General features: G+C 42.8%; 1 protein-coding gene across 1 annotated transcript in view; it reads left to right on the forward strand.

The window, feature by feature from the left end:
- ATXN10 (ataxin 10) overlaps nt 1–18483 on the forward strand; it is a 65966-nt gene that overhangs the window by 10781 nt on the left and 36702 nt on the right. The window contains exons 4-6 of the mRNA XM_029963731.1: nt 8408–8504; nt 9387–9551; nt 16812–16892. Coding sequence (XP_029819591.1) covers nt 8408–8504; nt 9387–9551; nt 16812–16892 — 343 coding nt within the window. The remainder of the gene's footprint in view (nt 1–8407; nt 8505–9386; nt 9552–16811; nt 16893–18483) is intronic.

The raw sequence follows: 18483 nt of genomic DNA on the forward strand, positions 1-18483 counted from the left end.
GTTTGGGGTTTCCTTTTGCTTACTGCTAGCATAATTAAAACTACTTGTGTATTACAGCTTAAAGAGACCAGATGCTAATTTAAACAGACTTTTTTTAGCCATAGGAATAAGGGACATAGGAATAAGAGTTGCCAGTTTCCTATGTGTGATCTTTGCTTTGTCTGTTAGCCTTTTTGTATGGGGGATTGGTGCCAACACTTTGCTGCCACTGTTAAAGTAAAAACTATAATTACATTGTCAAAATAATATTTATAGTATTTTCGGGGAATAATTGTGGGAGTGTGACGAATATATTATACTCATCAAACTTTTATGTAAACATAAGCATGAGTTTTTTATTTGAGTTATTGGTGTTGTTTTTGGCCTTTGTGTTTTTCCAATCTGTAAAAATAATATTGGGATTTTCATGGTCTCTGTAGCATTTGCAGAGTGTGTGCCCTAACAATCAGTTGATACACTATCTGGTAGGAGTAAACTGCTAGTTGCACTTGTATTGGGATTTTGGTTTCATGTTTCCATAGCTTAAGAAAATCCTCTGTTTTTTTGAGTTTTGCAATCCCCTAATTACTATAGCTCAGAGCATTTTACTACTTTTACCAGACAGGAAGGTTTTAAGTAATTGGTTTGTTCTTTTGTACCATTAGGGGTTGTTCAGTTGGGGTGAGGTCTTTTTGTTCCTTTGTTTAGCTCTTTTTGTTTTAATGTGTTGGTTTCTTTAGACAAGTCTGAGCTGCTCTTAGAAGTGAGTGTGAGCAGCAGCCAGCAAGGTCTCTGGTGGGGGGGAGCAGCAGGATTTGTGGCTGCAGGCAGTTCCCCTGGCTGGTCCCTGGTGCAGGCAGGATTGGGGCTGGGCAGGGGGAGGTACCCGGGGCACAGCTGCTCCAGTCCTGCCCTGCTCTGCACTTCTGAATGTACAGCTGCCCTCTCTCTGCTGGGTTTTGGTGGATACTGCCACAGCTTTTTTTGAACAGTTTTCAGAACACCTAGGGCAAGGGTTACGGCCATAGGAGGGAGAGTGGGGCTTCCAACTTCCAGCAGGGCTTGGATCATCGTTGCACAGGCTCTGGTGTGGAAATGCAGTAAACTCTGGTTTGCTGTGTTTTATACTTTATTAGTCTCTCTCATTTTAAAACCTTTTCCTAGATCTAAATGTCCTATGTTTGAATCTTGTGGTTCTTGGTAGTGCTTTTTTTCCTTCTGTGGGCTCGATCCTCTGCCTGAGTCCTGTTGTTTCTGCAGTGACTGACTGATTTAGGATCATAGAATCACAGAATGGCCTGGGCTGGAAGAGACCTTGGAGTTCATCGACTTCCAACCCTCTGCCATGGGCAGGGGCACCTTCCACTAGCCCAGGTTGCTCCAAGCCCTGTCTAAGCTTGGACACTTGGACACTTCCAGGGACGGAGCAGCCACAGCTTCTCTGGGCAATCTGTGCCAGGGCCTCCCCACCCTCCCAGGGGAGAATTTCTTCCTAATATCTAATCTAAACCTACTCTGTCAGCTTGAAGCCCTTCTCCTTGTCCTGTCTCTCTCCATTTAAGCTGTGCTGAGCTGAATTATTTCATTTACTGTGGACTGTGAGTATAAAAATGTTTTATTTCAGCACCTTGTTGAGCTACAGTTTGAACTACAGACCAGATCTTGCCTGATGATGTTCACCTGCCAGGTACTGATGGCATGGGTGGCACTGGGAGCAGACTTTGAAACAGTGACTAGAGAGCTGCTGCTTTCTAACAGTTTGGTGTTGTGCTGATGATCCAAGGTGTCCTTCCCGTGGCACTCACTGATTGCTGTACTGGAAGGCAGAGGCAGTGGTGTGTCATTGTCACTGTGAAGCATTTTACTCCCTCTAGGAGAGAGACTAACCTGAGGAAATATCCCTAAGGCAGCACAATTAGCAGGCCAGTGGGCTGCCCTGTGGGCTCCCTGCTCCTTGCTGGTACAGCTTTTAGACAGTGTGTAGAGCTGGTTTGGTTTTATTCCTGCTCCTGCAATTTGGAGGCTTTCTAGTACAGCCTGCCAAGATGTTGCTGATTTATGCCACATGCATAGTGGTTTTCTAATGTGGACTGATATCCACTTGGAGCACAAAGGAAATAGGAGTTTGCTGATGTCTATTTAATTAGAATGGTTTCTGGTTACTTTGGTTGAGGCTTGAAATGAACAGTAATGCATATATTTCTGTGGATCTTTAAATACAGTGTTCTGTAAGCCCTTCCCTTCCTTCCTTCTTCTTTACTGTCCCCTACCCTACCAGCAAATAATGTCAGCAAGAGTGATAATGAGGCAGGTTTCTGATCTACATAAATATATGTGACTCAAACCTTGCAGAAATATCTGTAGATTTAATATGGTTGCCATGTTTTCTCCAGCAGGGGCATCAGGATCTCAAGATAAAGGTGGGAAAAATGGGGCAAACCAACCTTTTAATTGCAGAGAACTTAGTAAAGACAGAACATCCTAAATACAATGCAGGGAGAAGGAGCTGAGCTGTTTTCATATGTACTGAGAGGAAATACCCCTTCTAAAGAGCCTTCCACCGAGGCCCAAGGGTGCTGTAGTTCTTCCTCCAGGGAAAGTGAAGATGGAAGGGGATGGAAAAAAGCTGGAGGAAGATCTGGGCAGAGAGAACAATGGGAGGCATCTGCTTGTCTTTGGATAAACTGTTGCCTGTTGGGATAAAAATCCAAGGGGTTATAATTGTGTAGAAGTTCACCATGGCATTCTCTGAACCTTTTGATTATCATGGCCAAGGCACAACTTGCAGAGTCTCCAGTTACAGGAGCATTGTTCCAGTGGGAAAAGGGAGCTGTGTGACTGTGGCTTTTCAGACACAAGCTACAAGATTTATTTCCCATTCTGCAGCATCCTTTTTTGCTACCAGCTTTGGACTTGGAGAGAAATGCCTTGTGCCTGTCATTACCTTCTGGTGATAATTTTAGGGAATATTGCCAAGTTACATGATTTTTACCAAGAGACATCAAGTTCTTTCCCTTTCTTCCATCCTCTGGACAATACAGCACGTGTGATACAAAAGGGACCACAATATGGTAATGGGAAGAGGCAAACTGTCTTTATTGGTATCAAAAATAAGTAAAAATAAATGGTAATGCCCAAAAAGGTTGATGCTAAAATTGTTGCTGTATATTAATGTGGATATGCAACTGAAAATATTAAATGTAAGTATACTTGTCATTTTCTGTCCTTGCAAAAGGACCATGGTCCATCTATGAGGCAGATGCAGAGTATAAATGCTACAAGGGAGGGGGGGAAGTCTGATACCCTTTCCACAGACTTACAGAAAGAGATCCTTTAGCTTTTTGAGGGAAAGTATAAACACTTAGGTGGAAATTTGGGGTTAAATGGAACAACATCCACAGTATGCCATCAAAAATAATTGGAGAAATTTGCTCATAATCTTGGTTAGTATTTTAAGTGTTAATAATTTCCTTTTTTCATTTTTTTTTCAGACCTGTACAAGGTCTCATGAAGGAGTGTGTCATAGGGTCAGACACCACGAGTAATGCATAGTGGGTGGCCAGTCCTTCTTGTTATTTTTCTTGGTTTCCTGGCATGGTTTAAGCCCAGGTTGAGACTCCCCAGTACTTCAAACTTGCTGATTTTGCTACAGCAGGGTCTTTCTTTAAAGAGACATTGTCTGTTAGATTTAGGCTCAGCTTTTAGGCTGATTCCAGAACAAGATTTTACATGCTAATGTGTGCAGGAAACTTATAAATGCAGTTCCAGGTCTGCAAGCACTTAGACGTGTTTTACTTCACATAGGAAACTAATCTCAGGCATGTGTTTCTGCTGCTTGTGGGGATGTAACACGAGTCCCATTTCATATGCCTTTAGATTTTAGTAGATAATTTATTAAAGAAATGAGCACACTTATGTTTACTTTCTAAAAATGAAATGATGCAATTAAAATACCAGGAGCTAAAGAAAATGGTCCTGTTACTGTATTTAATAAGCCTTGCTAATGCTGTTTGAATCAGAGTCACTGTGAACTTCATGTCCTCAGTGGTCTGTCAAACTGACTCTTTTCCTTCCTAGAAAATGCAGAAATAAATTTTTTTGAGTCTCCCGTTGTGAGACTTCGTTAGAACTTAATTTGCATCAGAGGCTAATTTGATGTGGGCTCTGATGGTTTCTTCCAACTCTCTTCTGCTTCTCTCAACTGCACATTCCTGATAGCACAGTGGGGATCTCACTTGCCTTGGAGTCAAATGCTCCTGTTCAGTCAGAACACCCTGTTGATACTCTGCCTAGACGTTTATCTTGCAAGAACAGAGAGGTTGTCCAGTCAGTGCATGGAATGTTCTGGTAATATTAGAGTTGGCACTTCTGGAGGGAAAGGAAAAAAAAATTAAGAGTCTGACTTTGTTTTGGAGGTGGAAGGGTTGAGGATTGGGAGCAGAAACTTATTAAACACAACATTGCTGGTATTCCACAGATGGTAAAAGTGGGTTCCTAGTCTGCACTGCAGCAAGTGCAGGAAGATCGAGGCGGAAATCACATCGGTAGCTAGACGTTCATTTTATTTACAGAAATAAAATACTGAGCACTGCTTTAATAACGTTAAATGACAGAGCCCATATATGTATTGGAGATTCAATTTGAGTAGTCTAGACAGACTGTTTTCCAAGGAAAATACATTTTCATCAGTATTTGTGGTATGATTCATGGTGGCGAAGAGGCAAATAACTCTTTTTATGACTGGAAGTTGCTTTAACTTGCAGCCACAAGGAAACAAGTCAATGACCGGATGGCAGTGGTGGAAACTCACATTTTGTAGTAATAGAGGTCTACACCTTCTGCTGAGCTGGAGGTTTTATTTTCCCAGGGGTGGCAGTGTATCACAGAGCATTCTGCCATTGTTTACAAACAACCAGAGGTGCTCTGGAGGGCACTGGCAGAGTGGGATGTGCTCCAGGTCCTTGTAAGCCTCAGTGCCTGCCCAGTGCAGAGGGGGCACTGCAGCTCTGCCCTTCCTGCGTGTTAGTGCTTAGCAGAGCATTAAATGACAGATGTAGGTTTGCAGGCCTTATGTTGCAGTCTGACCAGCGATGCTGTACAGCTTTGGTTGGATTTGTTTTATATCTCTATTTGTTTTATAATTGCAGTAAAGGCTGAGGATCACAGCTATCACTGTGCTGTCTGTCCCAAATAAAAAGAATGGAAATCTCTTAGGCCTGTTTTAAGCCTCTACAGCTGCTGTCAAGGTGTTCCAAGGTGATCGGTGAGCAAGTTCAAGGGCTGCTGCTCCAGCCATGTGGAGCAGAAGGAAACAGTGTATTGTATTTCAAAATCCTAATGCTTAAACTCTTTGTCCTAAGAACTTCAGGGATTAAGTTTTCATCTTATACAAAATCGGATTCTGCAAATGACACTGTGTGAAATGATGTCTTTGTGGGGAGAAGGACACAGGTCAGGCCTGTGGGGATTCATGGAGTGGGTCCAGCAGAGGCTGGAGATGATTCAGGGACTGGAGCATCTCTGGGAGCAGCAAAGGCTGAGGGAGCTGGGGCTGTTCAGCCTCCAGAGCAGAGCCTGAGAGGGGCCCTCCCCAGGGTGTGCCAGGGGCTGCAGGGAGGGGGCAGAGGATGGCCCAGGCTCTGCTGGGGGGGCCCAGCAATGGCACAGCAGGAACGGGCAGGAACTGATGCCCAGGAAGGTCCACCTGGACAGGAGGAAGAACTTCTTTGCTGGGCAGTGACCCAGCCCTCAACAGAGACCAGAAGGGGTGTGGAGTCTCCTCCCTGGGGATATTCCAGACCCCTCTGGACACAATCCTGTGCCATGTGCTCTGGGCTGGCCCTGCCTGAGCAGGGAGGTGGGACCAGATGAGCCATTGTGGTCCCTTCCAGCCTGACCCATCCTGGGATTGTGTCCTTCAGACCATATAATATTATTGTTAAATGATACAATTTCAATCTAATAATTGAGAAGCATGCACTAGAGCCTGTTTCAGTTGTTGTGTCGTTATAAGGGACTGCAGGGAACAGAGGGAGCTGTGATGCTGAAGGTACTGACCTGCTGGAGTGCATTTAAACCATCCTCCTGCAGGGCACTGAGGATCAGCTGCCTCACCTTTTGCATGGGTGGCCTGGAGCGACTCTGAAAGATCAGTTTACGTGTAGACAAGCATTTAGGTACCAAAATTCATTACTAAAGAGTCAGTGTTTCCACTTGTACCCCTTACCCTGTTGTATAAAGAGGTTGTTTCTGCAGAACCTAGAGAAGTGTCCATAACCCATGGCAGGCTGGTTGAGAGGGCAAGGTGCACTCTGTGTGTTTGCATTTGCCAAAGAACACCCTTCTTTTGCAGCAATCATTGAAGTTGCACTGAGGGCGAAAATCTCTTCAGCTCTAGGGTCCATCTGCATATCAGAAGGTACATCTTAGTACATGTAATTTCCCAGTGGTTGACCATCAGGTTAAAAATAGTCCTGGTGACCACACACAGAGCAATCTTTTTTCAGTTAAAATGTAGCTGTGCCGATAGCTACAGAATTGTTGAAGTTGGTGTTTGATAATTGTTTTTAACTTCATAAAGATGTGTGCATTTTCATGGGAAAAGTGAAATAGGCTTACCCTTTTATTTTCTTTTTCTTTCTTTTCCTTTTCCCTCCCCTTTTCAGAAAGAACATTGAGCAAATGGAAAAATGGAAGGCTGTCTTCATCAGCTTCTAGATTTTCTTGCTTTTGCTCTAAGGGCATGGAAAGGCCATGGAAGGAAATGGCCTTAAGTTGTGCCAGGGGACATTTAGGTTTGGTATCAGGGAAAACTTCTTCGTGGAAAGGGCTGTCAAGCATTGGAAAGGGCTTCCAGAGAAGTGGTGGAGTCACCATCCTTGGAAGTGTTCAGAAAATGTGAGGCTGTGGCACTTGAGGACATGATGGTGCTGGGTTGATGGGTGGACTTGATGATCTTCAAGGTCTTTTCCAAGCTTAATGATTTCAGGATTCTATGATTTTATGGCGATGAAGTTTTTGCAGAGGAGAAAAGCAGTGTCTGTACAGTAAGAATGGTAACTTTAAAAGATCTGTGGTGTTTTTTCCCTGGTCTGTAGTAGTTTTTGGACAGACTAATCTCTAATGACCAAAGTGTAATTCATAGCTGGAAAAGATCAAGCAAATTCCATGGAAAGACTGGGTATAATCAACCAACCTCTTGTATTCGTGGGAGGCCTTTCTCCTCACAGTGTAGGTAAGGAATTCCCCAAAGGAAGCAATACCCTGTTCCTAGGATTTGCTGCCTTTTTGGTTTTCTTTTCCCCATAAAGTGTCCTCTGGTGTGCCTGTGCTTGTCCCTCAGCAAACTCCTGAGTCAGCAGGGTGGGAAGCAGATGGGCAGGAAAAGCAGAAGCACAGGGACAAGCAGGAAATAATGAAACACTGCAGATGTGCAGGGAGAGAATGGGCATCATCACAACTAGAGGGGAATAGGATTCAAAATGCATTATGGAGAAGACATACATACTTTGGGCTTAAACATATATATATATATATATACATGGAAGGACAAGTTACTATTCCCTAAGCCCCAGTGACCTCATTTTTGACTTGCTTTCTTGTTGTTCCCAAGGGAACGTATGCCCAGACTTCTGTAGGAAATCTGGCTGCCAGCTGGCACAACATCCTTCCAAGAGACCTAATTTTAGTTTTACAGAACCTGGCAATATCAGCCACCTCCATCTGTAATAGGCTGATATTTGTAATAGCTCTTAAACTGAGTTTAAACATTTAATTTGAAGTTTCTTTGCCAGCCTGTTAACAAGGGCCAGGCTATTGAGAGCTGTCAATAGGGCTAGCAAAAGTGTTTTAATTTTGTGAGGTCTGTGGGTTCATGTTTTTCTTTTTTGTGAATTTAGACCTTTTGGCTGCTCTAGGATATTAAACTGTGTGGTGAATTACCATCTTCCCATATTTAAATCTGTACTGAGAAGAGGCTAGAATAAATCCTTTGTTGTAAGAGCAGAAATCTGCCATATTAAATTCAGTGTTAAAATTGGAGGCAAAGTAACTTGGAGTGCTGGCTTTGATTTTTCTGGGATAGAAATTAGCAAGTATTGAGCACATCATCATATTCTTTAATGATTTGACCAACTAAGCAGAATGTGATGTGAATAGCAAGGTACTGTCAATTCATTCTTGTCATCACTAGTTGCCAGTGTTTAATACCCAAACAAGTCCTGTGTATAATTCTAAAATACTTTGTAAAATTATTTGCATTAGAAGAGAAAATGCCAATATTTATGTACAGTAGCAGTGAAATACTGCACCTGAAGCTTTGTGGAGATGGTTCTGCACTGTGTGTCTGTAATACTGAAATGTCGTTTATATGAAATGTATTAGTGTTGTTTTGAATTCCTGTTAATATTATTTTCTGGGTTTTTTTCAGCTCTTCGTTGTAGTCTCCAGTTTCTTGGAAACATTGCAGCAGGAAATGGAGATTCCCAGAATAGCCTTTGGAAGTGTGCTTTCCCAGATCTCTTCTTGTAAGCATGGAGGCGGGTTTTCTCCTGGTGTCATTTCTGTGGTTGTGTTCAAATCTCTTGCACATGATGGCTGTGCCCTTTGCACCATGAAACTCTGAAAAATAACTTTGGTGAGGAGGGGATGGTTGAGACCATATCCTGTAGATGTTTTCTGTTAGCCAACCGCAAGGGTCAGGGCCTTTCGAAACCTGCTTGTTCCACACTAACCGTAAATTGGTTTAATTTGGTGGAAACTGGAAGAAAACTCTATTTTGAATGAGGAGCTTCAGCCATGAGCTGTATTTCAGATGTGTTTTCAAGCAGTTACACTCGTTTCCAAGAAGGCAGCGTTTTCTTTTTTCACCGCTGTGCAGGCCTTTCAGTATTGCTGGATCATGCAGAATCTACAAAGGTCCATTAATCTTTGTGTCTTCCAATCCTTTTGTCCCCCTCCTGAGCTCACCAGCATATCTTCCTGGAGGTTTCGTCATGTTTGTGTAATGAAATATTAAATAAACTATTCTGGGCAGACACATGGCAATGTAGTTGATGTGTTAGCCCAGACTTTTCTTAGTGAGCTGGTGACAAAGGCTTGAGAATTGTTCTGAGTGGGTTTTGGAAGCCTGTTTGTCAGCACTGGGTGTAGAAAGACCTTATGAACAGAAAAGCAGTTTATTGTTGTTTCCCCCAGTTTCTAGCTCTTCAGTTAGTTCTAATTTCGCATGAATATTTTTAAGTTTCCTGTTAAGTTTGACCTTCAGCTGGGACTTGGGGTGAATTCTGTCCCTCTTAGGCAGAGACCAACTCGTGGTTGTCTGGAAGAGCAGCTCAGTGAGCTGGGTGCCACTGGCCTGGTTTTGCAGGCTCCTGTTAAGGTGCTGTTCCCCCTGTTCTCCCTGGCAGGACGTGCCTGCCGTACAGCGACAGGAGGGTGGTTGCCTATTGCTGCATGGTCCTGTTCACCTGCCTGGACCCGGGGAAGGTGGGAGAGCTGCTGCACCCCAGGAACTTGGCCGTGGCTCTGCATGTGCTGAGAGTCTACAGGGAGCAGCTGGAGTCCGAGTGGTCGTATGTATCTTTAGAGTTGGCTTTTCCTGGTGTAAATCTGCGTTAAAATGTCTCAGTCTGTGACACTGCTACGTGGTAAATGCAGATCTATTTAGCAATTAGCCACTTAGTACAGAGGGAATTTTCATGATACTTTCAATGGCTGTCTTGATTGTTGCTAAAATAAGGCTACATTTTTTGTTGTGGATATATAACAGAATTTTCAAATCACGGTCTGTTTTTCTTTTTTTTAATGTAACAGGGTTCTAACTAATTTATATTTGTGTGCTGGTCTGTGGAGGTTTTTTAAAGTTAGCACAGACAAGGAAGACTTGTATGAGTAGTGCTTGGGAGTGCCACACAAAACCTGGGGGTTTTCTTTTTTTTCATTGTTAACAAATCTGTTGTCTAGTGCAATGTGCCATCATTTTTATACCAAAACAGAAGACGTTTTGTTTGTGAATCTTTATTTTCACCCTTTAAGGCACCTAATCAGTGGTTTTATTCTACTGAGCTTTTGTGGGTTTTTTTGCTAATGGCCATTCTTGTAAATATTGTTGTCAGTTATGCATTTGATAAATGTTCTGCCCTGCACAGCAAGGATACACGGTCAGCAAATTATGTGATGTATTCCAAGGGGAAAAAAAATGGTTTCTATGTTTTTGTAGCATTCTTTTGAAGGTCATGTTTAAATTCAGAATTTAATTAGGAAGAATTGTGGGGGTTTTACTAGTTGTTTGGAAAATATCTAAAGAGATTTAAGATGGTTGAATGAAAATCAAATGTCATTTAATAGTTGGCTTTTGTACTGAAAAAATGACTCTAAATTTGTTTGTGGCTGGGCTTTTTTTATGACAAGGTCAATTTGCTTAGGACATAAATAGTTCTCAGAAAGCAAACTGTAAATTAATTTCAGGGTCAGGTGACGAGACTTCTGTTGGAGAAGTGGCAAACTAAGTCTAGTTTTGTCATTTGCAATAACAGAAAGGTTAGTTTCCAGATAATTATCTTGATAATCCTTAATTTTCTTTATGTATCGATGGGCTGAAATGTGTTTTGACTGAGATATGAAAGCTGTGGTGGTAAATGTATGTTTCGAAGGTAATTGCAGAATAAATGCAGCATGAAAATGAATGCTGAGGGATACAGTTCCCTAATCTCTCCAATCTTAAGTGCATTCTGTGGATGTTGTGATGAAAATGTCTTACCTCCACTGTGGATGTTTGAGGTGAGTGGGAGACTCTCTTCAGGGTTGTCTTCAAGTTAAAAAGGGGTAAACTTGTAAACAAGATAGAAGACCCTGATGAAGGAAAAGAGAGGAGTGGAAAGGGTAACCCTGGCCCTGCCATAGGGCATTTGCAGAAAGTTTGCCCTCTGATTCCTGTCAGAATGCTCAGTTCCTCGTATGGGGAAAAGCACTGGAATTTCTTCCAGCCCTTAAGAAAATAATACATTTGGTTTTCTTTCCTAGTACTTTATTGGCTTGTAAAGTCTCAGAGCTCATTATCAGGTTTTCCAATTGAAAGAAAAAGTGATGAGTTTGTAGTATGTTTCTTGGCAGTTTGTGCAGTCTGAATTATAAATGGAAATCTTTCAGGAATGTTGGCTCTGCAACGCAGGTCAGGTGCATTCACAAGTGCAAAATCTAACCCAAAAAGTGCATTGCACCACTGTAATACCAAACACTGAGCAGGTGTTCAAACAGCACTGCCTTGAAAGGGAAAGAGATAATTACTTGCTCTAAAGGGGCTGATTTTTCTGAATCTTACTAGTTCTAGAGCCTTTCTGTGATTCATCTTATACCTGTTCCCCCCATTTCTTCACCTTCATTTGTTCTTCTAATACTGCATTTGTTTTGTCTCCCTTTCAGGGGCAGCTAATGATCTATGACTTCCAGCTTTCTCTGCTCATGATCAGTTCTGGATTAGCATTCCCTCTAAAATGCTTCCTTGTACATGGGAAGTTTTTAAACCTCTTACTTCTGTTGTTTCCACCCTCTTGAGATCTTTTTTTTCCCCTTTTCTTTTAGTGTTACTTAGTCCCCAGGAGCAGCAGATCTGTCTCTTCAACTGTGATCTTTTGGCTCTGTTTCCTCCACCACTCTCTTTGCCTTACATTTCTGTTCAAAGGGATGAGCAGGTTTTCCAAGGCCTTATGTGACAGTACTTCATTTTCTCTGTATCTTCCATCTTCCCAATGTGTCTCTGATGATACATGGATTTAATTCTGAGCTGCTGACATGCTGAGTTGAACATACGGAGTCACAGGATGGTTTGGGTGGGAAGGCACTGTGGTGCTTATCCAGTGCCACCCCTGCCCTGGGCAGGGACACCTTCCACTAACTCAGGTTGCTCCAAGCCCCGTCCAGCCTGGCCTTGGGCACTTCCAGGGATGGGGCAGCCACAGCTTCTCTGTGCCAGGGCCTCCCCACCCTCACAGGGAAGAATTTCTTCCTAATATCCAATCTAAACCTGTCAGTTTGAAGCCATTCCCCCTCATCCTGTCACTGCAGTTCCTGATGAACAGTCCCTCTCCAGCTTCCCTGTAGGGTCCCTTCAGATCCTGGAAGGTGCTGTGAGGTCTCCACTCCACCTCCTCTCCAGGCTGAATGGTCTCAGCTCTCCCAGCCTGTGTCCATAGGGGAGCTGCTCCAGTCCCCTTATCAACTCTGTGGCTTCCTCTGGACTTGCTCCAACAGTTAAATGTGTTAATGTTTAAGTATCTTAAACACATAAGCAAACATCCTTACTCCAGAAGGTAATTCCCTTTTCCAGTGCTGCTTCCTTTCAGCTGCTGCTGCCTACAAAATGCTGTCAGGGAGTTGGACACGACCTTTCTTTAGGAAACAAAGCTGGAATATGCTGTTCAGTAGCTGAAATGTGTTCCCTACTCCCTCTGTTTCTGTGGGATTTCTACGAGGCCTGGAGAGCCTCTGTAACCAACTCCCTCCTTCCTCCCAAGGTGCAGTGTGCTGAAAAGGTTTGCCAAGCACTGCCCCTTTATTTGATTTTTTTCAGTAGAAGCTGTTTCTTAAATATATAAAGAGCTATGGCTTAGGCTCTGGGAAATCATGGAACCTTTAAAAGGTACTTTTTCTGTGTTTCCCCAGACATCCACTTCCACTCCTCTGGGGTTTGTGTTAATCAGCAGCAGCACAGTGTGTTGCACAGTTTAGAAGGTGCTGTATTTAGAACAGAAATCGTCATGTGAGATCTATTTTAGAATATTGGACCTGCAAACATATGTGTTTTCTAAAATAATTAGGAAAAAATGGTACCAAATTACATTATAATTTATCCTAACCAAGACCAATGTGTATTCTAAAAGCTGTTTATTTTAGAAATACTTTGGTGCCTCCATTAGAGATGAGAGTATACCTTGTGTCATCAGTTTTTCCAAGTGTGTGCATAGGGCAGTGTAGCTAATAAGGAAAGGAAAATCAGGTTGTATTTTTGATTCCTGAAGAGCAAGGAAGAAAAATCCTCCATTTTAAAGTAAGAGGCATAATGTGCCTTTTGGCTTCCAGAAGAGTGATATTAAGAGTGTGGTCAGCTGTTTGGCATGGGAAGGAAGATTTGTTTCTTCTGTTGGGCAGTTTAGGATGTCCCCCAACCCCTCCTTCTCCTCTCCAGAAAGTAATTCCTTTTTTAATTCCAGGAAAGTCGGAGTTCTGTTGTAGGTTCCAAGTTCAACTGTGGTTTTAAATAGTACGGACAGTTGGGAAAAGTTTCCTTAATTGTAGAGATCTGAGCAGCTTCTGCATTCTATTTGCAGTAGCAGTGAATTGGCACAGATCTCCTCAATCTTTCAAAGCCCAACCTCACACATTTCATTATCTTGTCACCTCTTTCTTCTCGTTGCACTGTGGAGAGAGGGGAGCAGGAAGTGATTTTAGCACAAAGTGCTGTTGGCTATTGCTCATTATCTTCCAGTTTTTTCCTTGGTAGCTCTTCAGAAAAAAAATGTTCCAACTGCACATATGAGTAAAAATAAATCTCTTTTCAGTGCCTTTCAGAGGTAGGTATCAAGTTGAGTGGGAGTGCCTTCTGTATCAGAGAACTACTGCACATCATCTGAACTTGGCCCTCTAGACCTGGGGGGTGACTTGGTGGATGGACACTGTCGTGGCCTGCAGACAGGATGCTTCCATTCTGGGAATGGCTCTGGAAGATGGAAGGATGTTCAGTGCTGTGCTTGGAGCACAGCCCACAGGAGAGGAGTGCTGTGACTTGGGGTTCAACCTTATTCTTCTCTTGAGTGAGAAGTGCTGGTGTTGGAGTGGGGTGAATTATCTTCTTTACAGAGGTGTTATGACAAGGCATGTTCCATTTGTTAGTAAATAACTTCATACTTTTAATTGTTGGTTTTAAAATGTTTTTGATGGGGGCTTTTCTTGCACAAGTGTGAAATATCCTTCTGCTTCTAAAATATGTTCTGGTTCCCAACAATTCCTCATGAGGCACGTTGCTTTTTAAGCATCTAAAAAGGCTAATGATAGCACTCTGAAAGGTCAGCTGTCTGAATTTTCCACCTTTTTTCTTCAAAATTTGGATGATTTGTTACATTTGTCTGTTAAATTACAGTAAAAAGATAGCTACTTAGTTCTTACTAAATAATTTGGATAGTGGCATTATTGTAGGGTGATGAAAAATGCTTTTGGTTTTGAGATTGAAAGAGAAAGTTGCTGATCAAGTAGAGAATTGCCATGGCTTGTTCTTGGTACTTTGAAAACATTTGTTGGGGTTTTCTTCCTCATTTTCTGAGACTGAGGAGCCTGTTCTCTAAACTTGCTAATGGGATCAAATCAACTTAATATGGAGCATGACATTTGATGATGAAGCTGATTGCTTGCACCCAGCCTGGATTGGAGCGAGCTTAGTGGGCATTTGGAATACACTGAGTGCAAATGCAGCTCATACCACGTTGTCTTGGCTGCTTCTCAACTTCAGCCTGGTACAATACAGCCCTTGTGCTGTTAGAAAGTCTTTGAACATCTCCTCCTGTATTTATCTACTATGGATTTTTTTAGGATTTTAGCCAAACAATTTTTAAAAAGTCAAGAAAATTGGCAGATTTAACACTGTTCATTTGTTCCTGTGTTACGCTTGCATAACAGCTTTAATTTTCACCATTTCCTTCACCAAATTACAGTGGTCCTCAGTTTATCCCAGTGGTTCTGCTGTTGGCCCCCAAAGAGAGTTTCAATCTCCTCCCAAAGCCTTTTGTGTGCATCTGACATGCCATGTTCAGTCAGTAACCCAAAACTGAATGTCTTTATTTCAGAGCTGTGGATGGGCTTACTTTTCATCCTCTTTTCCCCTGCCCCAAAATGAAAAACAGGAGAGCTGAGGACTAAAGACACTGGATTGAGTTTGCTGTGTCCTTGCTTAGCTACCTCCAAAATTTCTGTGCGTGGTAGAAAGAGCTGCAAGTGCTTTCCTCTGCTGATAGTTCTGTTATCTCTTGGTGATGCTCTGGTAAAATGTGCTCATGCTCTATTCTTGATGATGCAGTAGTGCAGGATGTGGATAAGGTCAGAGAGACATTTAAATACAGAAACAGACACTTCATAAAATCCCAGAATGGTTTGGGTGAGAAGGGACCTTAAAGCTCATCTGCTTCCAACCCCTTGCCATGGCAGGACACCTTCCTCTATCCCAGGTTGCTCCAAGCCCCGTCCAACCTGGCCTTGGGCACTTCCAGGGATGGGACAGCCACAGCTTCTCTTTTCTAAGGTGTTACATCATGTCATGAAATCAGAAGGGTAAGAAGCAGAAACTTAAGTCTGAAATACTCCAAGCTCCTCAAGCAGTAGAGTTCTAGTGAATGTGAAAAACGTGTGTGAGTCAATACAGGAGTGTAGAGCCAAGGAACGGCTGAACTCCAGCCCCTCTACTTTGCAGTAGTGATCAGGGGTGTGCACCTGGGAGCATGAGGCTTTTTTGGTGCTAATTATGGATCGCTTTTTAATTAAGAGGCAAATTTCAAGAAGGTTTCCTCAAAGTAACGTTAAACACGAAAATTAAGATTTTAATTCATGGTCCCTACCGCAGGAAAAAAATGGGGCTTCAGGCTGTGTCCTTGAAGGCACTTGCACTCTGCTGTGTTGTCAGCTGGAATCTGTACACTAAGGCCAAGTTCTGTGTTCTGCACAGCGTGGAGTGTTGTGTTTTCTTTCACAGCTCCAGGCAAAGCCTGTGCTCCTGGTTAAAGCTGAAAAATAAGGTCAGGTGTTACCACGGGGAAGGTTTCAGGTGGGTGGCTGTGAGTTGTTGGCTCAGGACTGTGGCAGTGTTCCCCTGGACTGCTCTGCTGGTGACTCGGCTCAGGTGACAACATTTGTGCTCCTGATTTCGGGGGAGCCTTGTTTTGTCAAACTTGTGCTCAGAAACTCACTCCTCAGCATGCCAGTTTTAAGTTGGTGATTCCCTATGGCTCTGCTGGGTTTTTTCCATTCGTGAATGTACAAATATCAGTAAAAAAAAGCACAGCACAACTAGTTTTTAATCCCTCCTCCTATAAAAAATGTCGTTTACAGTAACTGAACCAGTGCCGGCTCAGTCTGTTAGAAATGTACTGTTAGAAATGGAATAGCTGTTAATCTTTTGGACCTCTTGTTCTCCTATTTGCCCACTTGTCTAAAAAGTACTTTGTTGCAGTTGGAAGGCTCCTGTGTGATCTGCCTGTTAGCCGTGTAGTGGATTATGGACATGCAAAAGAAGGGCTGTCAGCAAAGGGAAAACTAGGGAGGAGCTGGAGGGAATATTGAAATCACTTGGCTTGAATATTATTTTAGCTGTTCTTTCTCTGTGGCCTCATCAGCTCAGAGGATGCTCTGAGACTTGACCTGTTATTACTGTATATTTAGTAGCCAGACATGCTGCTTTAAAAATACATCGTTTAGTTTGTGTGTACCTATGAGGAATAAATGACACCGTAGGTGCTCTTAGGAGTGTAATTTGAAGAGATAAATATTTTTACCTACTTTTTTTTCCCCCATAATGCTGAGAGTACGAGTCTGGGTTGAAATTAAAGGCCTGTCACCTGCTATGGACTGCTGTGGGTGTAGACACTGGCACAAGGGCAGGCTGGCCACACTTTCCAGAGGAATTATTAACAAAAAAGAATAGGCTGTTGTCAGTTCTGGATTTCTGTCTTTCAGCAGACAGGACCAAAAGCATGTCACCCGTTCATCTGCAAGTAAACCTAACCAGCACTATTTGGAATAAATGTAGATGGTGCTTTTGTAGCACCAGTAACACTTTTCCTTTCTTCCTTCAGGTTGCTGATTGTTACAGACCATTTGCTGCAGTGTCCCGAGCTGGTAAAAGCCCTCTACGCCAAACTGAGCAATCAAGAAAGGTAACCCCAAAACCCAGTGTGGCTTTGAGTATTTAGCATTCCATATAGAGTATCCTGTTCACATGATTGAAAAACTGTGTGGTTTCAGAGTTGGCACAAAATCTCTAAATACATGTTTCTATGTCAGTAATGGTTTTAAATTGGTTGGTTAACATTACAGCTTAGCCACAACTGGCAGTGATTTATGTAGGGTTGCAGAATCCAGGTTGGCGCCATTACTTGGTAAAGAAATACTTCACACACAAAAAAAAGGGCAGGATTTCATGCCTGGCTCTTGATTTCAGAAGAGCACCACACCCTGCAGGGTTTTACAGCTCCATTAGAAACATCCTCAGCTGTTCATACTTCTGTTGTCATGACAAGAAATTAAAAGGAGGTCTTTACTACAGCTGGAAGTGTGTCCAGTACTGGTGAGCAGAACCTACAAAACCTACAGAAATGTGCAGATGCTCATGATTACTTAATCTTTTAATATTTCACTGTTCAAAAGCTTCAGGGAACCTTCACCTTGAAGAAGCACAGCTGGTTTTCCTTCAAGTGCTTGAGTAAATGTGTGCTGAATTAATGGGAAATGGCCATTGCTGTAGTAGAAAAATGCTCATTTACAATTTCTTTAATAGAGGATTGGGGAAGATAAAAAAATTATTTTAAGGCAATGCACTTTGGGAAAACCTGTCCTAGAATGCTACAGCTCCTCCAACTGCTTGAAGATCTTGTTGTCTTGCTTGTGTGTTCACCATGGCTGCTCTGTTCCCCTCTGCTCAGGGAAGCTGTAAGTTCCCCCTACATAGTTTTTTCAGGTGAGAGACAAAGCACTAAACAAAACAGTGCCCTAATGTGATTTTTCCTGAGTGGTGTTGTGTTTCCAGTGTCATTACAAATGAGGGTGCAGGCACTGACTGGAGACTATAAGGAAACAAAAGGGGTGTCAGGCAAAGAAAGAGTATGTGATGGGTTTGAACCATAAATTAAATATCATTAATGTATAGGGATGGGATGGGAATGGTGAGGAGGGAAATACTGCCTCTCTCCATAATTCAGGATGACCAAATGGGAACAAGTATGAGCTGAGCAAATATGTGCCTGGAGGTAGGGGCTCCTTAACCAGCTGGTGGGAAGGACTGTTTTAAGTGAATGAGCTGGGTTTAATTCTTTTGGGGAATACCATGAAGGGCAGGTGGTTTGTGTGTTTTCTGATGCCCCTGAGGACAGGCAGGACTGGGTGAGGGTGCTGTTGTCCTTAAAGCAGGAGGTGTAATCAGTCTCCAGAGAGCTCTGGGCTGATTTTGTTTTGCACCCCGTGGTGCAGAGGGGGATTGGATCCCTCGGCTTGAAGGGCTTTTGGTGCAGGATCACGTGGATGATCCCATGAGGTTGTGGCAATGCCTGCTGGCTCTCTGCAGGGGCCTGCTGGAGAAGCGTTTGGCCACAGTATTGAGCCAAGAGTGGAGATTCTTGAATTTTTCAGCAGATTGGAGATGTCCCTGCACGTGTGTGCAGGTATTTGGCAGAAGTATTTAGAAAAAGCCTGTTTTGCTTTCATCCAAGTTAGCCTTGAGCATGGACAATGTAAGTTAATGCCCTGATTGCC

Source organism: Manacus vitellinus, unplaced genomic scaffold, assembly GCF_001715985.3.
Source record: "Manacus vitellinus isolate BGI_N305 unplaced genomic scaffold, ASM171598v3 scaffold_104_pilon, whole genome shotgun sequence".
Taxonomy (NCBI): Eukaryota; Metazoa; Chordata; class Aves; order Passeriformes; family Pipridae; genus Manacus; species Manacus vitellinus.